Here is a 27,729-nt window from a genome sequence, read left to right as displayed (position 1 = left end):
ACGGCGTGGTATGTCCAGATGTCCGTGCTCCCAGTGAATGAACATCGTCAATTCCTATCAAAATCGCGCCTTGCGCCACGATTTTAATCCGCACGCGTTGAATCTAATCGTGTGATAAGCGCAGCGTCTACCAACAATGTCGACGTGTTGACGCCGGCGATCGCTATTACACTATACCTGCTTAAATGTGCGCGATGTGCGCCGTGTCGGCCTAACAAGTTGCGGTATTGACAATGTCCGCTCGGCACGACGCGAATCGACGTAGGTCGGGCTATGACATTGTGGTGGTCGCGCCGCGAGCATCCTAGGGCGAATCCGGCGGTGAATGTGGGGTGCGCTCCTGAAGATCTTCGCCAGCAAGCCGAGCCAGGGCGAGGGCGAGAGCGAGCACGCCTCGACCTCTAGCAGCGACATGGACACCGCGCGCTCTTCGTCTGACATGGACGTGCTCGAGCACGAGTCGAAACAGGTACAAATATTTTAACTGTTTTTATCTTTAGTGATATTAATTTCACCCTTATGTAATATCCAAATATAACCGTAAGACATTACAACAGGCAGAAACAATTGAAACACATGTTGGCCGCCATGATTAAAAAACAAAAAATAAAACAAAACAAGTTAAGTAAGTGCTCAACTAGCAATTGTTTAAAAATCAATAGTTTATTAACAAAGCACAGTGTTATAAGCGACACATTGATAAATATCAGCGTAGAATCTGCTTATACAGCATCTACATCTTCAGAGAATGACCTATATTGTTTGAATACCGAAAAACATCACAAAAAACATTTTATTACCATAATCTTAACATCATGTCAAAAAAATATTCGAAATGTGTATTCGTTTATGTGTATGTGTAGAGGTTAGTTATGATCAGAATGATCTGCGAATGTTTCGTTTATTGCTCATGAGAGTCGCTCGTTGTACATAGTTATATTCGGAGAGATGAGTCATGCACACTAAGGTGAAATTAACATTGATTTCGTCCTGCGTGTGCGTTTGCTCTGGCAGCACTTAACAAATTAATAATTTTAACATCATGAAGATATATTTACTGTAGTCGTTGAAGCTAATACTCGTTTGTATGCAAATTGAAAGAAATGAACCTGTTTTATAGTCTTTTGATGAATATTTATGATATTTTTGTGTTAACTAAAGTTTTTCTTGTTCCAGGTGAGTTTTTGGGGATTTTATCTGAGAATATGCATTGAAACAAAAGAATTTTGGAAGATTTAAATAAAATATCAAGATGGATATAAACACAAATAGGTAATCACATGATTGCTGCAATTTAAGACATTTTTGGGTAAGAAATTACTTAATTTAATGAAGTCCTACGTGATTTTCGACTTTTTCTTTGTGTATTGGGGTTGTGTTAATTGTAATTGATGTTGGGGATGCATCTGAAGATTTATAAAATATTCAGGGCACTCTAACTTCTTTTTTCTGTTAATTCCAATTGGTTTTATACCAAAAACTACCGAAAAATTATTGTTTTGGTCAAAATTCTTTCGATTTTCTTTTATGGTCTTATCATAAAATAGTATTTCTTAATTTATATATAAATATATTGTATTTTGCATCAATTACAAAATGGAATGTTGTGCGGCCTATATTTCACATTAATATTAATGAACAGTTTTAACAGTTTTCTTGAATCTTCAATTAAATATCCGAATCTAGCATATTTATTCCATACCGCTGCAAGTGTAAATTTAATGAGGCAATTAGAGCGATCTGCAGTCAATAAACTCGCATAGGAATTCATATTTGGTAAATGTTTGATTTTAACTATATCTTCGGCGCGGCATCAATCGAAGAATGTGATTCGTTGAAAATAAAATTTAAATTCAATTCTCATCAATTCGGTAGACGTACAGCATTAATACGCCTATTAAATCTTTAGACTTTCTCTTCAATCACACGTTGTATATTATTTTAAATTTATTACATTGAAAAGCGTTTATTTTAGGATTTCAAAGATTTTAAATGAAAGTTTGGTTAGTTAAAATCTTTATTTCCGCTTATAATTTGTGAATACTTGCATTTTAAGATTATTATCTCAATTATCGTTATTTTATGTTGTTTTTATTTATTTATTTGATTTTAGTTTTGAGTGAATTGCTGTGCTTTTAGCCGTGGATCGATATAAACGGCGGCAAATTCATAGACAACGTCGCGTTGTCAATAACTTGATGACTGAATGAGAATAAAACGTAATGGACAATCGGCACGTTATTATTTCATCTCGGGATTTTATTACGGTCCAATTAAACGCGGAAACTGGATTTTCATGGCGCCAAATACGTTATTATCGTTGTCTGTCTTATTTATAACATTCTTCATCATCTACGCCCGGAAAATACTTCTAAAAATGATTGTCGGATAAAATGGAGGCAGTTAACTACACTAGGACTAAACTTTTATCATTTACCAAGGGAACTGTGGTAATTTTGCTAGTTGTAGAACAAGTTTGACACAGTTTAAATATTTGACATGTTATACATAACAAATATTTAATATTTGTAGAGTTACCTCATTTATTGCTTTATTTTATTTCATTTGCCATGTTTTTTAAAAAGAATTTAGGTAAAAATGCGTGACATTAACAATAATTTTTTTATCGTTATTTTTTTAAATTTTTTATTTAAATTTTATTGATGGAATCGATTGCTACTAAGTCTTGAACAAAAGAGTAAAAACTATTTACATTTTTACTAAAAAGTACCAGGGAAAGCTAGTAATACAATAATTGTAAATTGTATATTGCGGAAAAGTTTCCCATCAGGTCATCACTAGGCCAGGAGCGACAGGATGGCATGTCTCATCTGAAATTTTGCGCAGCAAAATGTCCATTACTCTAGAGCGTTGGCGTTATAAATTTAGACGGTTATGTCATTGAGTGTCAGAGTTGCTTGTCCCGTGTGCGTACTTTGCTTCCTTTCGATGGTTAAGTTAACCTCGAGGTTGCTGGGCACTCTGATGAATGAATATGAGTATTTAATAACACATAATGTGATAATATTACTTACTTATATCAATTTCTAATGATATCGCACGTGTAATGTTTTGAACTTTATGTTTGGCTAACTGTAGAAGTTTTATTACTGTCGTTGCCCGGAACAGCCCTGTTTTTGCGATTGTTCGTACTTACGGTTATGTTTGACTCGCGAGAAGGAAGCGTTTTGATGCATTTCCTTATCGCCAAAGAAGTGTAATCGTAAATAATGTGTTGGAGGCGTATTTTAACAACACATATTTCACTATAAATTTTAAAATATTAAATATTTTATCAAAAAAATTGAATTTTGAAGCACATTAGACATAATTTAATAGATTTATTTAATTCATAATTAAAATTTATCACAATTTATTGTAATTTATCTTGGTGATTGATAATTTGTTGCAATAACAACCTGTAGATGTGTGAATTTCTCATAATCTCTTTTGGGTTGTGTTGTGTCGGTGTCGGCTGCACCTCAAGGTGTAATCTACGAATAAACGAATAATCTTAACATTAGCGCGCCGCGTTTGGGCCGTGGTCTGTTGTGTTGTGTGTGGGCTGCGCAATTGCTTCATTCTAATCACTTTATTCCATCAGAGTTATGGCGGTGTGAGGCGGCGCCGCGTCACGTCTCCGCACTCTTTTAGCTATACGAAGCTTGCGAATCCATTCGGATCCTGCTAAGCTGCTGGGAAATAAAGGAATTGCTTTATCGCGTCTAGAGATTGGCGCATATTCATAGGTACTTTCAATTCAACTGGAATGGTTAAGTATATATACCACGCCATCGTTATTTTTATCGATGCGATAATAAGCGAGAAAAATAAAATTATAACAATTGGACGTTTGGTGATAGGTTTTTCCGGGAATTGGATGATTTATTTGATGAATTTCGTCAGATGAAAGGATTTAAGTTTAATAATTTGTTTATTGGTATTATGAAAAGATTAAAAACCTTTTAAAAACGTTTAGATATTGATTATGATCAATAAATTGTTGTGAAAACATTTGAACGTCTTAAAAATACAAAGAATTAGGTCAACGCCATTTTTTGTTTTTGATAATTACTTCTAAACACGTTATATTTTATTGGATTCAATGAAATAACAATTGTTTTGCTATTATGCACAACTTTTTTTTTCTTTTACTGAATGAAAGTATCGATTTGTCTCTTATAATAGGATTAGTCTGGATTTTTATTTTCATGCGGTTTTGTAGCGAGTCCTACACTTCATGTTATCACGTCTGCCAACCAAGAAACAGGAAAAAGAAAAAAGAAAAAAAAGTTCATGCTGGAACTCTACCTACCTAAATATCTCTAAATGTGATAAAAAGGAAACGATAAAGATAAGCCACGTTTCCTGTTTATTTCGTGACTCTTGACAAAATATTCAATATACATTTAAAATGAAAAACAAATTAATTTCATTTTAATGAATATCACTAAATATGACTACTAGTTTTTTAAAAGTGAATAGATTTCACTGGCATCATTTTTATCATGCATATCATGCAGATGCAGCTTTCTCTAGGAAGTTTCTATTAAGACAACAAACATTTATCACCGTAGTTTGTACAGATGTCGCGAGTATAATTACCCATTAGAATATTAAATAATGCCTAGCTACCAGCAACAACATGTGCTAACATAACATTTCATTTAGTTTTACATTTCTTCATTAACGTTAAGCAAATGTTTCATTATAATTCATTGCATTGTAGTATTATGTCGATTGACAAATTTACACCTTTACGTTGGGTGTGTCGCAGTATTACTTAGGGCTTCACACGAGACGAGACTGGACGATACTATCAAAGGTATCGTCTCGGTCTCGGTATCGTCTCGCAAAAGCGATACGAGACCGAGACGATACGAGAAAAGTCTATCGTGTGAAGCTTTAAGTAGAACTCAGTTTTAGATCTTTGCAGTTCAAAAGTTTAGTCATTTAATTGCTAATTGCATGTATTGTAAAGTAAATCCAAAATACATACATAGTTTAAAATATTAATTTTTAATTGCATCACTTTTAATTGAAAATATATTTTTTAATGTTTCAAATTTTTAAACGTTAATGTATACTAGGGTACAATAATCGAGTTGATTTGTGTTGAATGTAAGCGGCGCACGTCTACAATTCCTAACTTACCCAGATGTATACAATATCTTTGCTTCAAGAAGTACAGAAAAACACAAAAATATGTCTCCGGATGTGTAAACAAAGACAAAATTTTCATAAAACTTTCAAAAAGTCAAAAAGGTCATGATATGGTTACTGACTTGTTATTTTGAATATACAAAAGAAATATTTCACAGATGGTCATATATTGGATTTCATATGTTGGACCTTTTCCCATTTTTCTAATAACAACTTCATAAAAAAAAGTAACGAGACCAATAACGAGACCAAAAACGAGACTCGGACTGTGGTATCGGTATCGCCGAGAAATTGATAAAACACGTCTCGTCTCGGTATCGTCTCGCTTTTCCGAGACGAGACCGAGACGATACGAGAAAAGTCTCGGTATCGCGTGAAGCCCTAATATTACTTTACTTTTACCTTGTGTACATAACACAATTTGAGTGTAATTTGTACGCCAATGAACTGCATATCACATCGGCACGTGCTGCAGTTATCTACTTAAATCCCGTGTAATTTGTACTTGATTTTATTGTATTTTACATGAATGTAAATGGCGCCACTCTTGCACAAGTGTTCGTGTTCGTGAACACGTCAATAAATGCAAAGAGGACAAGCGAAACGATGCGGGATGAAATGTCATCGTAGAAATTGCACGTGTTTTATTACATTCTACATGGTGTTAGCATTTATGTTCCAATATTCCAATAAACTCGCAGCAAAAGTAATAAAAACAACATTGACTTTTTGGCGAAATTTCAAATATTTATTTGCATCTTTTTTCGTCAATTTATTACCTTTCTTTGCATTGAATTGATGATGAAAATGGCTTGGGTAGATCTCTGGACATTATCCAAGTTTTCCGCGCATTTGAAAATTTTCCTCGTGCCTCATGCTTGAGTTAGCCTACGACGCGACGCGAGGATTTATCAAAGAAAAACAAACACCAGTATTCATCTCTTTTAAACAACGCCAACGGTTCCGACATCTCCGCTTAACTTATCCGTGTCTTTTTCTTCTCTTCGCTTCTCTTGCGGTGCACGCAGCGGTTTATTTGCGTTTTCGCTGGGCTTTCTTATCTCACGGGACAGTTAAAATAATATACGCCGTATAGAATGTCACCTTGCGCCGTCTACGTACAGTTTTCCGCGTTGAGAATACGCCAATTTAAGTAGTTGTAATGGTTGTTTTAATTGCACAAAACCCGCAACGTATTAATTTTTATTGCATTGGTTGAAGATCTGGTTTCGGTTCTTTGCGTGTTATTAAAGTCAGTATCATTGGTAATTTCTATTTAATTGTGGCGAGTTTAGGTGTGTAAATGTTAACGATATAATTTTAATATAGTAGTAACATTTAAACAAGATTTAACATAGTAGAGAGAAAAGTGAAATTTAGTTTTCGCAAAATCCTGTTCGCTGAAACAAACCATGTCAGATTTATTTTATTTTTATAAAATGTTTCGTGGTGAGCAGCAGGAATTCGAGACCAAATTGAAATACGAAACTTCACGAAACAAAGAATATAGATGCCGTAAATGAGATGGAGGAAAGCTGGAAAGAAGAAACAAATGAGTTCGGGGAAATTCACATTCAATTCCGAGTACTGTTAAATATTTATATGTTGCACTGTGTAAAACTGCACGAGAAGTAAAGTAAAATGCTTTCAATTCGAACAAAAAGTTATGTACTGCGCATGCGCGTATTTAAATTTACCGCTTAAGAATATTTCGTGAAAAATGTATGAATCAACGTGCAAAAGTTGCTTAATATTGAAACTTAAACCGATTTATGAGTAATCGTGTTCTAGGTATTCTTTTTTTATATATAAAACAAAGTTGTGTTAGTTACAGCATTCATAACTCAAGAACGGCTGGACAGATTTTCATGATCTATGATATTTTGGATTCGTCTTCGTCCTGAATAGCAGAATAACTTTTAAAATATCAAAAATTATGTCTTTAAGGGTGTTAAATAATCATAATTATCTCTAAATAATGGAATACGAGATGACACTAAAATGCATTATTAATCTTTTCCTTTCTTTTAAAATAAATTTGCGAATTTTATTCAAGAAAATAAAAATTATTTACATTTTTACTAAAAAGTTACGCGGGCAAAAACTAGTATTGAATATTTAACTACCTAGGAGTAAATATCGAGAAGAATTCCAAAACACAATTTTCTTCACACTCCAGTGATTTCGTATTCCCAAGCTTACGAACGCCGGCGTGTCGGCGTTTTCAAACTCACAACCTCCACAAGTCTTCCCCAGCCGACTCAACCTGCTGGCGACCGCGTTTAACCAAAGAAGTGCACCAGCACAGGAAAGTCGGCGAGACTTGCGCGCACGAGTATTATGCCTGAGTGGCTGCCTCAATGACTCCTGGTATGATGCTATGTGCTATGTTAAGCTATGTGGTGGGCATGACGCGGATACTAGCTGCTACTCTCGCGATCACATTCAGTCTGCTTTCGTACTCAACGCGTACAACAACTCATTATTACGGTGGCTCATTAGGCCCGCGTGTGATGGATGCCACAAGTTGATTCGTGCCATCCGCTATAATATACTCTCTACGCGCAATATTATTTGATTGTAGTTAGTGTATGTTTAGTTTTTGTGATGATGTGATGTGCGACATTGCAAAGTGAAACAACATGAATGTGTAATTTGTGCCTGCATTGGATTATGAAATATTTACCTGTATCGATTTGTTATTGACACACTCACAATATGGTGCTCACCGTTGCGACAGTCAGCTCGTTGTCGAGTTGTTATCAGGATGGGGTTTATTATAAGTCGGCTGAGGGTGGAGGAGTTGGTGTGGTGTCATATACTGTAAGTTTAATTTTTTTAAATTAATTTTTGTTTTGATTTGTTTAATATTCAACTGATGAATCATTTACTTCCTTGATTTGCGTTGTGTTGTGTATTTCTGGACAGGAAATCGCAACTTTCGGCTCGCTGGTTTCTTCGTTTCGATTTCGTCCCATCCGCTGGTATTTATTTATTTCCTCAAACAACTACGGCAACTAAATAAATAAAATTACAGTAATAAAATGTACAACACGTAATTCGATGTTGTTTCGAACCCGAATTCTTACGTTTTACGCGTGTTGTGGAACAGTTTACGAGTTGATTTCAATTTATATTTCATTTCTTTGGCGATTTAATCATGCAGTATAGAAAAAAAAAAACGGAACGGAATTAACCGCGAAAGGCACCAACATGTGATTTCGTGTGATTATCAGGTCGGGTTTTTTAATTAATTAAAAATGTACCGCTGCTCTCTGCTCTCTTATGCGCATTGCTGCTATTCATTTTGTAATTTAATTTACTTGTTGTTCTCTTGTGTGTGCTTCTTTACTTCACTAGTTTATGACTTTTGATTTAGTTGAGCAAAGTTTACGCGTTAGAATATTTCATGTATTAGCGGTTCTCAATGTCTTTTGTGGTTGGGATTTATTAAAATGAGTTTTAGATTAGGCTCGGGATAAATTGTTGATTTTTGTGTTGTGTGGGAACTTTGTTAAATGTTTGCTATTCTTTGCGAGCTGTCAGAAAACTCGGAACAGTTTGAATTTTGGGTTCAAACACCTGACAATAACAATAATAATTCATATGTGAAAAATTTTAATTTTCGGCTATAAAAACCTGAATTTTAAAGTAATTTTAGTGGAAATTTAAAGTTTTTTAATTGAAATTGTTTGCTTTCAATTAATTCCAAGTCCTTTGGGTGTTGTTAAAGTTGTAACTAGTTGTGTTTGTTTCAAGTGCAATCAGAATGCTAATCACGCAAATGGCAGCGAAGAAGTTGGCACGAACTTTGCGCGTTTTTCATTAAAACAGCCGAACGAATGTCTTAACAAAACTTTTAATAACCAACAAACTTTGTTATTTATCCACTTAATTCAACACACTTAACTAATTTATATAAATTCCTTTTCTACGCAACTTTTTTTGGGTAAAAATAAATATTTTATACATGAATGAAAGTGTTGACAAATAATCCTGAATGAAATTTGAGGTTGATTCATTTTCGGGCGTGTTTTTCAACCAGATGTTCACTGTGCGTTGTTTTTACATCGATTTAGTAATACTCGTTGTTTTTTATACGCTGGAATATTTTTTTTTATTCAGTTATATGTAATTTATAATGAAATGCGTGATGGAAGCTAACATTAGGCGTGCGCACACGCTGCCTACGCTACACTCATTAACATATTGCAGCATACATTCATTCATTCACACATTTCTGCATTGAGTATGTGCTTGTGCTGGACATTGCACATTCGCATAACATTACTGCTCTCTCGGCGTGGAGATTTTATGTTGTGCGGCGGTGATGTTGTGACTGCGAATATAATGTTGCGTTATGTTTTATATTGGTTATTATTGTGAGTTGACGACGCCTTCGGATGTTGCGCCAAATTTGGGGTGAGCTGGCCGTATGGTACGAAATTCCGAATTGACGCCAACGCCTATTGACATTATTACGTCAATTTGCGTGCGCACAATTTGCTTCGCTGGTTAATGTCAACGCGAAGAACTTATGAAGAAGAGAAAATCTTATTTGAATATTAAGACTTTAAACTTAACTTCAACTTAAGTTTGAGCAAACATAAACTTTGCTGTGAGTTAGTTGCAGTTACATTGTGTCCTCGTTTATAATAATTGACACTTGTGCGCATACGACACACGCTGGTTATTACATTGCTACATGCGATAATTAGCCAGTGGCATGTTTTACATGTTATTGTGCTTCGGGGCTTAGAATATGGTAAATAAAGTGCAGCACGATGCAAAAGTTGCTTTAATACTTTAACCGATTTATTAGCGATCGTGTTCTAAGTAATCTATATGTATAAAACAAAGTTGGGTTAGTTACAACATTTATAACTCAAGATCGGTTGGACAGATTTTGATGATCTATGAATTTTTGGATTTGTCTCCGCTCTGAATAGGAGAATAATTATTAAAAAAATCAAAAATTATTACTTAAAAGGTGTTTAATAAGGGATGAAAATCCACCATAGTTTTAGCTATATAATTGAATCGTAGATGGCGCTACAGTGCATTGAGAGTAGTTCTCATTTCTTTGAAGTTAAATTGCGAACCTTATTGATAAAATCGACACATATTTTTATTAAAAATTACGTATTTTCAATAAATTTAAGATTGAAATATATATCTGTCAATAGATCATTTACTTGGAATTTGAGTTTGGAATTCACGTTACCGATTTGTTTATGAATTTTGAATCGTTAAATATTGTAATCAGCGGTCTGCGATCTTTTTGTATTAGAAGATGGCGATACATGCGGGGGTTTTGCCTAAATTAGCAAAACCCCCTCAATTCTAATGATTATTTCGCTATATTTTATTTGTTGCTTTTGGTGTTTGGTAACATTTGCAAATGACATTTGCATAAAATTGTTTATGCACAACACAAATCATTAATTTTTATGTCTTGCGAACATAAATCTAGTTTTAAACAAACCAAAAATAAAGTTACTTGTTTTTATTTATCATATACGCAGTTGGAAAATGTTTTCTTCAAAAATATTTTATTGTTTTCAAATTATCTACACTTTCAATTTACGGTAAAAGTACAGATAGCAACTTCTCACATAAATCAGAATGAAACTTTATTCGCAAAAAGAAAGGCAAACAAAATTTCATTTCAAGAATGGTAACACCAATAACACTCACACCTCTCGTGTCTTCGAGTATTCGTTCTGTGTTTTGTCGGCTGAAAGTAGCCTCTCATCAACAACAACTCACCAATTAGTTTCTCTCTATATAGACACCGATTAAAATTAAATTGAATTGTGTTCGCTTCAATTCACCTGTTTCTAAAAATTAATTATGTACATAATATTTAGCGACAGGGGAATAAAAATGATTGCTGTTGTTTGACGGGCTGCGTTGTGGGCTTTGGAAGTTATAAACGTTTTTGCTGTCGATATGTCACGTCAATTTATTTTATAGTTGGCTCTTGATTCCGTTGCGTTTTGATTACATTCCGCGATTTATTTCGCTTCGTCGCGTGTCAGTTACATCGGCGGCTCTTATTGATATAACTTGGAAATGCTAAAAATAGTAAAAAGCTACAACCCGAAAGTATGTACTTACTACAACTGTTAAATAAATGAATACATTTAAATAAGCAATAAAATTCCACCGTTATAAAAACAAATATTCAATAATTTTGCGAGATTTTTTATAAATTCAATATTTATTTGCTATTTTTGATTTAAATTCTATAAATTTATATCAAAATGCTTTGTTTTCATTAAAATTCAGGTTATTGTTATGCAAATGAAGCGGTATTTATATTCACAACCCCATTTTGCACATATCACGTATTCTCTATTTTGTTGCGTTTAGTGTGCGATAATGTGTTTCAAGGCTCGGGGGCATTTTTGTTATTCAAATAGCACGCCCGCTGGGTGGTCTAATATGTACGCGTATGTACCTACCAAATATGTATTATATAGGTAGGTACAAATGGAGCGCAATGTGCTCGCCCAGTTTCCGTCTGACATCACGAAACGTTTGGCCTAGTTATTTTTTTTTTGCGTTGCGGTAGCGGCGGCGGCGAGTGACTCTCATCCGACATGCGAGAGTCACCATCCCCATCCCATTCATCGATTTTCCATTCCATTCTTCAAGCTGTGCGAAAATTCTTCATGAAACGAACAAAAACTATTCTAATAAAAATTGCGAATGAATGAAAAAAGAAAAAAATCTTTAGATTAATTCATAATTCTTTTTGTTTGGGTGTTGAGAAGATAAATTTTTGTTAAAAATTTATTTAGGTAGTCACTCTGTATATCAATTACGTTGAAAAGTTTCGCATTTTCCTGTAGTCTTTCCATTAATATCAGTTTTACTCCCCTGGAATACTCACGTTTGTTACAACACGACGTGCTAAACTTGTTCATGTCATTTATTTTTAAATTACTGTCAATGTTAATGTAATGGATGTACGTACGAGTATACTTACCTACAATGTAACAGATTATAGTATGTTCTTGCTCGGTGCTTTTTACTCTTTTTACTCTGCTACCTCATCTCTTTACTCTAAGTTAAATTGTGCATCTTCTACGTGTGCTACTGACACAGCATTCTCGGAAATTGAAATTGAAATTAAATAAAAAAATCATGGATTGTATGCAATTTATTCACCGACATTAAAATCATTGATCTCTCAACATTATGAAATTAATCCTTAGTTTGGGTAACTACGTTTTTTTCGTGTTTTGTGCGGTTTTGTCGCCACGATGCGTGACTTTATTCATTCATTGCGACGCCGCTTGATTGGATGGCTGGCTGGCCGGAAAAAATCTAACAATTTGTCGACCTTCACGCTAGACCAGACGCCAGCACGAGGAGTTTAGTTTCGATTACGACGCTTCTCGAGGTTTCCGAAGCGTCGAATGCGAGCGAACGCGCTTCGCGGTTTTCCTACTCACGTAGCGCTGGTTAATGAGCAGTTTTGATGCTCATTTTGATTCATTATACGTATCAGACGCGTTTATGATGAGAATAGATTCATTTTTATGGCTTATAAATTATTATTGCTTTTGACATGTCAATTTTCATCCCGATGCTGAGGTGCATTCAATAAATTCAGTTTTTCTACGTGAATTTATTTTTTTCGTTGATTTTCTTGTAGATAAATCGTGTGTAACACTTGTGTTTGCCGTCTTCAAGGCGCTTCTTGCCTTTTCCAGCACGTGGTGGATGTTGAATGGCTGTGGATATTTCTCTTGTGGCTTTACGGAGCAGATGTGTTTGCATACTCGATTGGTTTTCGGCTTCCGCACGAGTACGACGAGTAAATCTCCTGCTACAGAGTTGATTTATAAACTCAGATATTACGCGCATCGGCTAGATACTGCCATGTACTGGTAATGGTCGTAAATCTTTTCATCTTCCACGGAAAAAAGCTTGAAAAATGTGTAAATTATGTAAAAGAGTAATAAACAAAAAATTTATTGGGTTGACCTTGACTTCTTGGGAGAGAACTGGATTTTTATGTAAATATTATCTAATAATAAGTTTGCGATGGTATAATTTACACAATAATCAAAAATGGCATGAACAATAACTTGTACGTGATTGATTTTTCCGCTTGCTGTAATTTTATATGATTTATTATGAATGAGATCATAGAATAATGTTAGTAGATCAATCTTTGTGCGCTTAAATTGATCTTGAAGATTTTCTATTCGAGAAAATCGATAAAAAATGTGTTGTTCAAGCGTATTTTATAAAAATCGGTAATAATGACTAACAAAATAAGAAAATAATTGCTTCCATTACTTTAAAAGTAATTTATATCTATATATTTAACAAAGATGAGTTAGTTACAACATTTATAACTCAAGAACGGCTGGACAAATTTTGATAATCTATGACTTGTTGGATTTGTGTCCGTTTGGAATAGTAGAATAACCATTAAAATATCAAGAATTATTACTTAAAGTCGAAGTCTCTAGTTTTTAATAAAAATTACATTTGCCAAGTGCGGAGCGCAGAAAATATGTATGACACAGTTTGCTCGAAAATAGCGCCTCAATGCCGTTTGCATGTTTATTGTTCGCTATAAATTTATTATAATAATTGACCAACATACTTCTCCGCGTCGGTACGAACGAACTTTTGAACAGATGCTTACGACTGCGATTCAGATGAGAATTGTGACGAGATAAAATTGAAAAGAATTAATCAGAAGATGAATCGTGCTCCGAAATAGGCGATAGATAGAGTTTGGAATGTTTCTTTGTTTGTTTAACCTTGCGCAATTTATTGTCTGTTGCGTGCAGCATCACAAAATATCGGCGCATCCGCGAGAAAATCGTGGTAATAAATATGCTGGCTGAAGAATCAGCGATCGGTGCATTACGACAGTGTTTATTGTAACATTACATTCGAGTGAAGGTAAAAAATTTATTGTTGAGGTAATTTTGCAGATGAATAGAAAATGGCATAGTGGCTCACTTGGCCAATACTTTTATTGTTGCAAATGAAAATTGAAGAAGAAAAATCGTTGATTTGTTGTCTTTTTTATAGCAAATTTTAAATTAGAATTTCAGACCGATATATTTCTTATGAATATGTTTTATATTTTAATTAACTAATAACTATGCACTTCATTATAACTTTATTGCTTGTTTAATTAAACTTTGTTATTAAACTCTAGTCGATTAAGTTAGTGTGTTACACTTGAGTTGTTCATTTGTATTTTTGCGTGCCGAGTGTGCATTAACTTTATCTCTATCGCCTAATATGTGCATGTGTGAGTGTGTATAGTGTACGTCTGTGTTTCCTCGTGAGCTCACGATCAAGGAAACAATGAACTTTTAATCATCACCATTGCGATTGAATTATAAATCATCAGCGCGCTTAATTTCTAACACGTAGATTCGAGCGTGCATAAAGCAAATAACGCACAATTGAACTACGTTCGATATGCAATCTCGCAAAGTGTGCGAGGATTGAAATATGTCTCGCTTTTCTGTTATCTCACAAAGCATTTATATTGCAATATTGCAGAAAATGGTGGAGAATTGTTATGGTGATGTTAATCTTGTCGTTTAATCTTTATGATATGGCGCTATTTGATGCTTTTTATCTCGGTGTTAGAAACCTAGGAATATAAAAATTTAAAGAAATTATTCCATCATGAAAATTATAATTTTATACTTATTAATAGCGCCATTTCGGATTCAATTATTTATTTGTGACTATGAATAAATTTCTACACCAATTTTTAAACAAAATTTGATGTAGATTTTCAAATTTACTATTAGAGATATGAATAATCTTAGTAAATTCTACAAATTTCTAGCAAAAAAACACAAATAAATGATTCGTCACGGTGCGTCATCACAATACATTTATTGTATACCCTGTATATTCCCCTCAACATAAAGATTGAGGGTTATTCAATCTCTGTGTGAAAATGATCACCTGTTAAGAAACACAGCTCCTACTATAATCAAGCAAGCGCGTATCGCTTCTGAACACGAATGCCCAGAATGTTTCATAACCAGTTTTCTTGCTTATTTTCTTTCTTATCCACATGTTTTCCATAGTTATGTGGAGTATTTGATTTCGCAAAATATCGGCATCCAGCGCGCAAGAATCAATTATTGATCACTTAAACTTTCACTAATCACGCACAAGATAAATACCATGTAAGTTAGTGAACATCAAGAACTAGTTTTCGATAGTTCTAAATATCGAATTCAATCGCCGATCGCATCTCGCTGAAAATCCTCTTGCCATACCTCAATTGTAAATCAATGGGCGAGATTAACATGCGAGCGGAAAACGTGAAACGCATCGGATATGCGGATTGCCAAAGAAAGTAACTTTCAGCTTTGTTGACCTCTTTCGAAACAATGCAAGAGCCATACGCATACATTCCGCGCGCGGTTTACCTACAGCGACGTTTTAATATTCGTAATTTTAGTGCGGATGGAGAATCGAAATTGTTATGCGGCCGAAGGAAGGCTGGGCATAAATGAGCGATATGAAATTAAATGCTACATTTTAATCTTTGACTCTTGCCATGCATGAATGCGAATGTACTCAGCGTCGTTGCCAAGTAGAAATAAATCAAATAAAATAAAATCACTTCATGCAAGTTACATGTAGGAAATTGATTTCAAGACATTTTCCGCGTAGGAAATCATAATTCTCGTTTAAATTCTTCGTGATATGAATTACAGCGTTTTTTATTTCGTCTGATGCGCAGGTGCAAGCTCCACCCGTGACTAAAGTACTTTAATCACGTCCGTGATTAAAGTGTTACTTTTCGGGTCTTGAAACCGTGAAAAACCTGCACTTTACAGGTGGAAGTAGAATAAAAATTTATAAAATTATTAAAAATGAAGACAAATGTGCTATTTTAAAATATATCAATAAATTCTTGCATTTTATAAAATCTTAATTAGTCTAAATGTTCTTGTAATGCCTTTGACGTGGACATGGTCGTGGTCTGCTTGCGTGTCCAGTGATTGAGTTGAATAATGCGGATAATTAAAATGATGCTCGGGTTCGGGCACGGGCTCGTGCTCATGCTCCAGTTACAAGAAGCTGATGCACCTGCTAGACAACATATTTGCGCTAGCGGCTTTTGATCTTTTTTGTTTTAGCGTTTGCCGGCTATACGAACACATCGGATATATTTTGTGCTTGCAGGCTAAAGCTTCGTAACATATTTTGCGTGTCTCGGATAGTTTATTGCCGGCATTGCAGTTGATGCGATGCGAACGCAGAAATTATACTTAATTAATGCGTTTATGGATATTGCATTCCATCGCTTGCTTGCAGTGCTGCTAGGAGTAAAATTGCAAGTGAGCATGAAATAAGTATTCAACTTGTGGAAATTTCAATTGGGCATAAATCAATAATGATTATCTCGAAAAGCATATACATTTAAGTCGGATTCGCTGTAGATACTTAATTGTAAAATAATATCTATTAATATCTTCGGATCGTTTTCACCTTTTACGAGCTCGAGTAAAGTTTGGAGCGCGCATCCGCACCGTTATTGGTCATCGTCCTGAAAATGTTTATTCAAATTTGTGTCAACACACTAGCACGAGGAGGTGAAAATGACCGCGCGCGCGCGCGGCGTTCATATTTCCGAACTGCTGCGTTCCAAGACGTGTAATTTCGTGGAATGGAATGCAGCGTGCTTTTCTTTGGCTCTTCTCTCGGCGCACACGCGGAAACGAGTCGTGAAAGCAAGCCTTCCACGAATGCATGCTCGAAAACGAAAACCGAACAAATTACAAACCCACACGATTATTAGCAGCCTCTCTCACTTTGAGATTCCAACATCAACTGCAGTCCAAGAAATTCTTCTTCTAGATGCGAGATAATCATCAGCATAATATGAAAATTGTGCTTCTCTTTTGTTTGTTTACCGTAAAACAATTGCAATGGTTAACAAATGGTTTCCGCGCAGAACAAAACGTCGATTTCCTGTCGTTAAACTTGTCAATTGTGTCATAGCATTTTTACGAGCCATTTTACAATGGCAATTGTTACAGTAACTTGTTGTTATTACACTGTATGTTATATATTTCTGCGAATTGAATAAATCACCAGTGATTGATTAGTCGTGTGCGTTTTTGTTTGTTGCAGGCGAAGCAAAGAGCCTCAGTGAAATGGCTGCTTTCGAAGGCGTTCAATAACAAAGTGCCCGACAACCTCAAGGAGCCCTTTTATCGAGATCATGAAAACCAAGAGCACCTCAAGCCGCAGATCGTCGGGGCACTCGCCAACGCCGAGATGTACTGTCTGGCGCTGGGCAACATCTACTCGGATCCCAACTATCACAATCTTAATCATTGGTCCATCCTGCAGACGCTTTCGCGCAAAGGCGTTTTTGTCAACGATCCAAATGAGATTACCGAGACGACTCTCATACAAACAAATCCACTTCGGATGGTAATTATTCTAGTTTAATTTATATTCGTTTTGTGAGTAATAAATTTTTAATTTTTAGAATGCTCATATGGCTGTGGTGGAATCAATAATGGTTCTGTACGCGAAAGAGGTGGTGACCGCCGATAGGGTAATGGCGGCGGTGCAACGCTTCAGTCACGACCGCTCGACCCTTCTAAATCAACCTGACAACCATCTCGAGGGTTTACTGCACTGGGTCAATCACACTAACGAAGCGCTCGCGAAGAAAATGGAACAGGAGGGTGAGCGCTTGACGAACGGCGATGGAAAACCGAGAAAGTTTGAAATACCGATGGCGAAGGACCTCAAGGATTTATGTGATGGCGCCGCGCTTGCTGGTTTGATATCGTACTACTGCCCTGACGAGCTGCCCACTAGCGAGATGCGCGTTTCCTATGTGCCCACCGTTGCGGACAGCCTGCACAATCTCGGCCTGGTGCAGGATTTTTGCGCGCGATGTTTACCAACGTCCGTGTTTCATATGCTACCGGAAGATATTACGTACATGCGAGGGTATGTAATTCTAAGCTATATCTAGAAATAATTTTTGATTTGTGATTATTTTAGAGCGATGAAGCAAAATCTGATCGTGTTTCTCGCCGACCTGTTCAACCTGCTCGAAATTCATCCGGTGAAATGCGTACGTTATCCTGGTATGGATCGGATGCCCGCCGGTGAGTTGCTTTGCTTTCCACATTTCGTTGACTATATTCGTGTATGTGCGTCGCAGTCGATGTGTGGTCGTCAGTTTCACTTTTTTCTAAATTGTTTCGGCAATCTTCAAGCTCGTAACGAGTTTAATTTTGTTGCTGCTTTTCTATTTCTACACGCTTTGTCAAAATTGATTCGAATCAATACTTTGAGACAGATTTTCTTTTTTGGAACAAAACTGAACATATTTCTCTACACTTTTATTGAGATTATTGCGGTATTAATAATGTGAAACGTTGTAAATTTGGTAAATCTAGGTAAATGTTATGGGTTACTTCGTTGATCAGGTCAATACTTAGTACCTACGCCCAAAGTGATTTGCATAATCAAGATGCAAATCAGCCATTATAGATTTTTACTCCACACGTTCCCAACTACACGCATTAACTGCCGACGAGTAGGCCAAAGACCTATATAAATTTTCCACATGCAAGTCGTCTGGGTTGTGAAACAGTAGAACAGTCGCGCTCCAAGCTTTGAGCGGTCACCATCGACTCTTTATCCGCAATAATTCTTATTAATACTCTTCGGTTTTCTTCTTTCTTTGCTCACTTACCACTTGGACTAATCCAATTACTTACTTGCGAAGCAACTAAACTAATTTTAAAAATATATATTTATACTACTTGCAAGCGTTGATATATTTTTAATCCCCTAAGCATAATATTTGGTGGTTGGCGTAGTTATGATACTCTAACTGTATATTTTTGGTGTGTGTGGTATTGCGTAGAGGGTTATCCGGCGCGTAACGCCCACGGGGTCGCACACAAACGCAACATACCACCGACAAAGGTCATGACTCCGATTCCCGACCTGCGGAGTGGTTTAGATGGCCCAGTCGGCGCACATCCTTTTCAAGGTAAAATAGAAACACACGACAACATCTCGCCAGACAGCAGAGGGCTCATTATTTTGTTCCTTTCTTTATATTTACTATTATCATCGTGAATGCAAGTCACGTGTGCTGTGTGCTGCAATCATTTCGAGCGGTCTGAAGTAGTGATACTGTTATCATTTGTCTGATTAGATTGCCGAATATATAAAATATGATTTGTTGGTAGTAGGTATCGAGAGTCATCAGTGCGCGGAAATTAATTTTTTTATTCTTCTGTAACACAAGTTTTGGGTTTTTGGTGCTACACGTAGTGGCTGCATGTGTAAATATTTTTAGATAATTGCGAACGCATGGCTTTTACTAAAATTTCATTAAGTTTTTTTAATTATAACACTGATAATACTCCACATACTCCACCTGTAGGTTTAATTATTTGTTTATGTTAAGTAAAGCTTTGAAACGTGGGCGTTTTTAGTTGATATATTTGTGTATATTGTGAATTTTGATTTGTTTTTCTCTTCCTTAGTTATAAGAACACCAACGCATCAGCCATTGCGTAAAGCCAACTCACTACAGCAGAGTGTGTCTGACATGAGCGTGGACAGTTTGCGCCGCGCGCCTGAAGAGTCCTTTGTGGTACATCGCGTGAAAAACATCCCAACGCTGAGTTCGATGATACAGGATGAACCACAGGCGCCCGTGCGCCTGCACGCCAACAAAGAGAAGCTGAATCACGACACGAAAGCCGACGAACGCGGCGATAATGTCCCAGCGGGACGCCCTAGCAATTGGAATGAAAATAAGCGCACGTTTGCTGGCCGCCGATCGAGGCGCAATTCTACCTCGGACGATTCACAACTTACAATAGAGAATTTCGGTGGTAGTCAAGATAATCTCAACTTCATCGGGAGAAATCCTGATAAAGAGGTAGGTGCGCATGTTGGTAGGAAGATATCAGCGCCATCGATGGCAATGCCAGTGCCCATCGATAATCCTGCGGTGCGGTCAACGCTACAGGACGCGCGAGGGTCTTTCCAGCTGGGATTCGACAATGGTTGCGAAAAGCACGAGACAGAGGTAGAGAATTTTAAATTGAAGCGGCAGTTGAGCAGCGATGACATTGCCATGCGGAATATCATGCACGAACGCAACAAGGAGAATATTCTACAGGATGTGGTTGATGCTGATGTACAGAAAAAGTTTATTGGTGGTATGTTTTTCACAAACAACTAAATTTTAGTTTTAATACGTTTCATTTTAGGTACACAAACGGTTTATATGCAACACGAAAATGACACGCCTTCTAAGTCGAGTTTCCTGAACAAAAGCAACACCTCCAATGGCGGCGAAAAGAAAACAACGACTTTTGCAACGCTACCAAATACAACCACGTGGCAACAGCAAAGTACTAATTCGTCGCAGTCTGCAATGGATGGTGATGATGCCAAGGGTGATCAATTGGTATCGCCGCAGCTGAACGACATCCGAATGCAGCTGGAGGAGAAGCGGCGACAGATTGAGAATGAAAAGAGGCGCGTGGAGATGGCGATGAACAAGCAGCGGCAGAAGGTCGGCAAGGCCGCCTTCCTGCAAGCGGTCGTCAAGGTGAGCCACTCGCTAACCGCCTACACGCACACATTACGTCATAAATATTTGTTGTTTGCGGATTGATCGTGTGGGTGTGTGTTTGGTGTGGTGTAATGTGTGATTTTCTAATTTCCAGCTAACCGAAATGGTAAGGTGCAGATAGTGTTTTGCACTTGCTCATTTCGCGACTGGATTCGTACGAACCAGAATGCCAGTTGCACAAAGTATATTTATTTGCGTTTTTGTTTTGTTCTATTGTTACTCTATGTGTTTTACTCAATAGTTCTAGTTGTCTATCACAGAGACTTCAATGGTTTGTGTTTGCATGCGTTAGATGTGTGTGATTAACTTATTTTATTTACAACACCCAATTTTTCTCTCAATTTACATGTGTGCGGATGCGTAGTTGCGTTTTGTATTTCCGGTAGTAACATTGGTGGTGGTGGTTTTGTTTCCAGGGTAAAGGTGGTTTAGTTAAGTCGTCCTCCGATGTGATGGTAGATAGTTTAATGACGACTGGTGGTTCGGAACCCACCAGTCCCACCGATACGGCGTGCTCCAGCGCCGCCAAACCCGAACGTCCGATATCCTTCAAGGTATAATAACAAATGCACAGAAACCACTCTATCGGAAAACTAATAATAATTGCATGTTTACATGTTTGACACTCGTTTATTGTTTGCATTCGACTGTAAATAATCTGAATCAACACGATCGGACGTTGTTTTCTTTTGTTTTATCGGATTGTGTACAGTAGCAACATGTTCTAGTGCAATTTATTTAGTACAAATTACAAATAATTATATCGCAATAGTTTTTCGAGATGATTCATTTGGGAATTTTGCTTATCGCTGATTTAAGATGAGTTTTAAAATCTAATTGCGATCTAATGATTCAGTAGTAGCTTTTGTTTTTGTTTGTCAGATATTTATTTTGTTTTTTGTAGGATATATCTGATGAAGTGTCAGCGGTTGAAAAGAAGTGGATGGATCCTGATCAACCCTTTTATGAAACGCGTCGGACCCCGGACATGGAAAATATGGATGTCGAAACGTATCAACAGTCCATCTCACAGTAAGTTTTTTTGGTTTAAATTTAATTTAGTCGCTTAACTCTACAATAAGCAATCTCACAGACATTTTGGATATATTTTATTAAAATTTTGTTGACACTTTGCTCGTTGTTGCAGCATGAATTCTAGTCTTCACGATATTCAGGCCGATATACAAAAATTAGTCTCACAGCAAAACCAAATACAACTAGCGCAACAACAGCAATTTCTGCAACAGCAGCACAAGCACCTGCTGCAACAACAGCAGCAACAACAAGGCTTCCACCATCCTGCGGCGCCATCGGCCTACTCGCAATCCCCTTACCACCAATATCCAACACAGCCACAGCAGCCGATTTATAATAACACGCTGCAGACGAGTACTAGCGCTCCGCACATCCCCCCACGTAGCGTCTACCACCAGCCGCGTGTCCCACAGCCCGAACCACAATTCTTCCTGCACAGCCAGCAAGATTCACCCATACCGCCGGCGGTGCCACAACGTCGCACCTGGGCACAACAGGCGCAAATGCCACCCGTGTCCGTTTCAAATGACCCACCTTATCAGCACTCACCTCCTCAGCCCGAAATGCGTACATGGGGTAAACCACAAAATCCCGCCGGTTTTATGCTTCACGACGTCGAACGCTCGCGCGATAACGATCGCTTCCATGACAATCGGTATCATAACGGCGGTGGCGGCGACGTTAGCATGAATCATAATACCTCCGCCTCTAATACTGGCTTTACGCTCAGCCAGCAGCATCAATTGTTTTCTGGTTCACATCATAGTACGCCGAGCACGTCGCCACAGCATCGCCAACACCGCCAGATCTCGCAACTGCTCGACTCAAAGCGCTCCTCGCCGATATCCCTCCAGAACATGGAGCCTCAGCGACCTGAACGCGAGCGCAAGAGTAACATCATGCACGCTCCGATACCTGCGCCTCCCGCGGACGATATGGAGCCACAGAGCATATCGTTCATTGCCAACCCCGACGACCAAGCGGCGGAAAGCCTCAGCCGCCTGAATATCACCTCTGGTAGTCGGACGTATCGGATACCATCGCCGACGAGGCCGCTGATCACGCGCCACTCGTTTCAACCAGCCAGCGCTGAGCGAGTTGAACGTGTGGAACGCGTCGATTCTGAGCCGGAGCCCGCCGAAGAGAACAACATCGACAACAATAAAAAGGGTTTCTATATTAGCTTCGACAACGAACAGCCGAAACGGCCCAAGCCGCCGCTACGCACCAAGAAAGGCAACTCGCCGAAAAAGGAGCGCAGCTATGTCGAAGATGCAGACATGGAGGCGGAGCGTCGGGCGCAAGCCGCTGATAAGCAAGAGCGGAAGCTGCAGTTGGAGCGCGAGCTCGAGCAGGAGCGGCTGAAGAAAGAGGCCGACGAGCGGCGGAAACAACATCAGGAAGCTCTCGCGGCGCGGGAAACTACTAGTCAGGAAAGGGAACGAGTCAATGCTGCCTCTGCCATAATTATAGGAAACGATCTTAGTAATCCGGATCCGGTAAGTTGAGGATAACTTAATATAAAATAATATTGATTGATTTTATGTTGAATTTTATAACAGGAAAGTGTTGACGAACTGGAACGTAAAAAAGAGCGCATTCTAATGATGTCGCTGCAACGGCGACAACAGCAAGAAGAGAGCAGGGTGCGCAAGGAAGCCGAAATGCAGGCGCGTCGCGAGAAGGAAAAGGCCAAGGATGAGGAAAAACAGCGACGGAAAGAGGAGCAGGCTGCGCGGCGGCAGGCAATTCTCGAACAGCACAAGATGAAGAAAGCATTCGAGGAGGCCGAGCGAGAGGTGAGGCAGCAATTAGGCGCTTTTAGTGCGGAATTTATTTATAAACATACTCAACTCTCCAGCCACAGAGCTTTCTTTGGCTAAGAATAGTTCGAGTACTTCCTTATTTTAAGAAGCGAAAACTTCACGAGTCGAATGCGATTTAATTCAGTAGAATCTCCACAGTCATTTGTTTCACAACACAACAGTCAAACCAAAACATGTCATTTATTTATTGGTCATTGGGCACACCAATGGTTAAACAATTCTTAATTTATTTGGGTTTAATTTAATTGTTTGGGTGTTTTTTAGGGTAAAGAAGTTGATAAATCGTTGCTCAATGCGCTGAAACCCAGCGGCGGGCCAAAGTTACGCGGCAAAACCACCGGCAGACCGCGACCGAAGACCATTCACATTGATAGCGGTAGCGTTGAAATGGCGGAGGGTATGCTGCAACCCGCACGGGGCAAAAAGGGCTCCAGCTCCAATTTGACTGGTAAGTTTTTGTGTATTCTTTGATCAAAAATTTTGCTTTACAGTTTAATTTTCCTATTATGATTTACATAAACCTTTCAGCTTTTTTGCAAATTATTATTTTGATTTTGTTTGTTTCCTAACTCTAGCTAACTCGTACACCCCGTCGACAATGAAACGAGATTATTACAGAGGTTCACAAGACAGCTTAGCTAGTAGTGGATTATTATACAAAGGTTTGTTTGCATTTTATTTCGTTTCGACATTTTAAATATCTCCAACTTATTTTAAACTTTTCATGATGCATTTTTTACCTTGTGTCTTTTGTTGTTATACTGTGATTGCTGTGTCATTTGAATAGTCATATTCTTAGTCATCATACATTCAACTATTCAGAGTTGATTTGTATTGGGTATTCGTCGTGTGTAATTGTATTGAAAGTGTGCGTCTCGCGTGTTCGTTTCAGATTCCCCTGATGATAGTCGTGGCATGTCGCCGTGTCATAGTGCCAATCAGACCCTGGGACGTCGCAGTTCATACAAGACATCTCGAGGTTTGTAGCTCATCGCTCTCTCATAAGCCTCCTACTCTTTCTCTTTTAGCTTTCGATTCTTTTCACCCCAAAAACCCCTTGGTTCGTTCGTATTTTCGTTTCGTAAGAACAAGATTGCAAATACTTGAACACATGACTACACTAATTCAACTCCTCCGCCACCTCTATCAGAACCCCCACATTCTCTGATTGATTTGACTGATTGATGTGTGTAGCTTAAAATTAGTTTTGTGATTGCGCGTATGTCCCCATTTCATTCAAAATCATCTGCGCGAAAATTGTCTCGGGCGTAACTTCGAGTCTCGCTCGCGTTGATTGCTGATTTGAGCTGAGGTGACTCTCTTGATTAGTGTAAGCATCAAGTTGACTGTTGTATGTATTCTATATTATTCAATCTCACACACACCTTGTATCTATTACATCTTGTTGTTGGAGATATTTTGGGTGGAATGGAGGGTTGTAGGTTGTATGTATATGTAATTTCCAGACCCGTCACCGGCTCAGACCAGAGGACGCTCTAAGTATGCTACTTATCAAAACTTTAAAGGTCGCAAGTCAAACTCTATGATGAATTTGTACGGTAAGAACCTCTCGCCCACTCTTCTCTCTCTTCTCAAAAAAAAAAAAATCAATGTTGTCTATGACTTCTTGCCTACTTTTATGTCTGCTGGTCATTTTCTTACCCGCTCACCTCACGTTATTGCGTCGTTTTTGCGTTCCGGGTTAATTTTTGGTTTCGGTTTCGTTGGTGGTGGTTGATTTGATAGTTGGTGCCTGTTTTAAGTGCTTGTGGTAATGGTTATTGATGATGTTTATTAAGTTTAAGGCCCTAAGTTGAACAACATGGTGTCCCTCCTCCAATGATTTATGCTCATTTATGTTTCTAGCGAATGTTTATAACCGAATTTATTTATGTTGAACGTTTGAATGTGCTTGTCCCTCGATTTCAGATTTTTGCCCATTTTTTTTTTTTGGTTACAGTGTATGATCTATTTTAATCTCGATGTCATTTTTAACAAAACTGATGCGGTAGACTGGTAGAGGATTACTGATCACAAACAAACATATAATCTTGAAATAACATGCGTTTATTTATGGTCAGTAGGGTCTCGATAACAATTTCACTCACACTCAGTGGAATAATTCACAAAATATTAATACAGTTAGTCGCATAGAACGGATACTCCTAGAGTCCTAGTGCGTTTCATTATATTAATGCTGAACTTTTCACAATATTTCAATTCGATTTTCAAGTTTATAATAATCCAGTTGTTAATGAATTGGTGTAGGTATTTAATTTGTTAATGAATTAATAAGTAACCTGGGCTATAGTTGGTTGGGTACGCGTGCGAGCGAGGATTCTGATTGATTTTTCTGTGTCTAGGATCGAGTACCGATCAGGACAGCTACGCGTATCGCTACGGTGACACCGACAGCGGGCTGGGACGCGCAACCCCACCACGAAGAGCACCCTCGCCCGGAATGGGACCAATGCGACACCTTACGTCACCCTCGGGTCCCGGCAGTCTGCCTGGCATGATGACGAAGCGACGTTTCGACGACGGATCCAGCGATTTGAGCTCGACTAGTAGTATGATGGATTACACAGGTAAACTCATTTTATTTTTATTTATTATTTTGTATTAATACCTTCTGTTTTAGGTCCAAGATTGTATAAGCAACCAACGACGAAATCCAATCGGGGAATAATGTTGAACGCTGTGGAATACTGCGTGTTTCCCGGAGTTGTGAATAAGGAAGCAAAGAGTCGTGTTCTCGAGGAAATCGCGCGCTCGGAGAGTAAACATTTCCTGATACTCTTCCGCGATGCCGGTTGCCAATTCCGCGCGTTGTACTCGTATTGCCCAGACCGCGAAGAAGTTGTCAAACTTTACGGCACTGGCCCGAAACAAGTTAACGACCGCATGTTTGATAAATTTTTCAAGTAAGTAACACTTTTTGAACTCCGAATCGATTTCATTAGTAATTTACATCTACTAAATTGTAATTATTATCTCCTTCAGGTATAACTCAGGCGGAAAATGCTTCGCGCAAGTTCACACGAAACACCTCACAGTCACTATCGACGCGTTCACGATCCACAACTCGCTGTGGCAGGGTAAAAAGGTCAACCTGCCGAGCAAAAAGGACATGACGCTCGTCATATAGTAGCGCGATTTGTTTTTTTCTACTACATACTTCTGCTATTCAACATTACTACCAAATACGCCGCCGTCTGCGTGACACGTTTAATGAATATTAAAACAAGCAAACATTTGTTATCTAGCGAAATGAAGCAACAAAAAAAAAACTACTAATGTATTTTGAATTAATCTTTTCTTTAAATGGATGCGTTTTAAATAGTGGCGCGGGCGTGGTTTTATATTCACGTGTCTGATGATTTTTTAACGAAACATATTTATTTCTTTTATCGCTCTCTGTTGGATTACGATCGTTCACGTTCGTATTACGTTTTGTTCGGATAGATTTGTTTTCGTATTTTTTATCGCTCTTGTCGCATCATTGTCTCACACGATTCTAATAATATTGAATAATGAAAATGTCCATAAATGAACAATAAATTATGTAAATCTCTTAGTGTCATTCCATACTAATAGTGGCTGTATATTCTTTGTTAATTTATTATCTCGTTTCCGGTTCGATGCCGACGTGGTATGATGCTGTTCTTGAGCCGACAATTATTGTTTTTCCTTTACTGGGCGGGCAAGCGATATTTTGTGGCGCGCCGTACGCTTAGGTGATGAATTTTGTTTTACGTATTTCTGATTTTGCGGAAACCTTTACCAAAATTCGAACTCAAAATCATTTCTCGAGCCGATTGTAATTAGAAATGCATTCGAAGCGTAACTATTCGGAACAATTGTTTTGCGCTCGATCTAATCGATGTTATAAACAAGAATATTCATAAATATTTTAATAATTTATGCTAATATTATGCGTTATCATAAAGTTTAATAAAGTCATCTAATTTTAATCGACTGTACATGTTTGTGTAAAATCACCACTGTTTCTTAATGCAAGCTAATTATTATGATTCGGTATATCTGTAAATA

The 27,729-nt window shown here is 37.7% G+C and overlaps 1 protein-coding gene and 1 long non-coding RNA gene across 4 annotated transcripts; one reads left to right on the top strand and one right to left on the bottom strand.

Moving 5' to 3' along the window:
* Nucleotide 1: 1 nt before the first annotated feature.
* Nucleotides 2-27,655, top strand: Patronin (calmodulin-regulated spectrin-associated protein patronin). Of its 3 annotated transcripts, XM_065307663.1 has the most exons (18): nucleotides 2-469; nucleotides 17,317-17,622; nucleotides 17,681-18,153; nucleotides 18,208-18,314; nucleotides 19,082-19,210; nucleotides 19,713-20,396; nucleotides 20,448-20,791; nucleotides 21,232-21,369; nucleotides 21,720-21,847; nucleotides 21,963-23,349; nucleotides 23,413-23,649; nucleotides 23,941-24,124; nucleotides 24,252-24,338; nucleotides 24,569-24,655; nucleotides 25,143-25,235; nucleotides 26,040-26,264; nucleotides 26,318-26,600; nucleotides 26,680-27,270. In XM_065307663.1, exons 1-18 carry the CDS (start codon nucleotides 326-328, stop codon nucleotides 26,822-26,824), a joined length of 5,181 nt encoding a protein of 1,726 aa, XP_065163735.1. In that variant the 5' UTR covers nucleotides 2-325; the 3' UTR covers nucleotides 26,825-27,270. The 3 variants fall into 3 exon arrangements, with proteins under 3 accessions (XP_065163735.1, XP_065163737.1, XP_065163736.1); XM_065307665.1 differs by lacking the exon at nucleotides 21,232-21,369 and having other exon boundaries at nucleotides 26,680-27,655; XM_065307664.1 differs by lacking the exon at nucleotides 19,082-19,210 and having other exon boundaries at nucleotides 3-469; nucleotides 26,680-27,655.
* LOC135795876 (uncharacterized) lies at nucleotides 25,723-26,443 on the bottom strand. Its single transcript, XR_010549171.1, has 2 exons — nucleotides 26,306-26,443; nucleotides 25,723-26,240 (listed from the first exon to the last, which is right to left on the bottom strand). It is a non-coding gene; the product is annotated as an uncharacterized lncRNA (long non-coding RNA).
* Nucleotides 27,656-27,729: the final 74 nt, after the last annotated feature.

This window comes from Atheta coriaria, unplaced genomic scaffold (assembly GCF_025399875.1).
Source record: "Atheta coriaria isolate IRGN ID8LTWV9N9 unplaced genomic scaffold, Caltech_Dcor_3.1 hic_scaffold_7_pilon, whole genome shotgun sequence".
NCBI classification, from domain to species: domain Eukaryota; kingdom Metazoa; phylum Arthropoda; class Insecta; order Coleoptera; family Staphylinidae; genus Dalotia; species Dalotia coriaria.
Note: the sequence above shows the minus strand (reverse complement) of the source record. Positions and strands in the feature narration are given on the sequence as shown.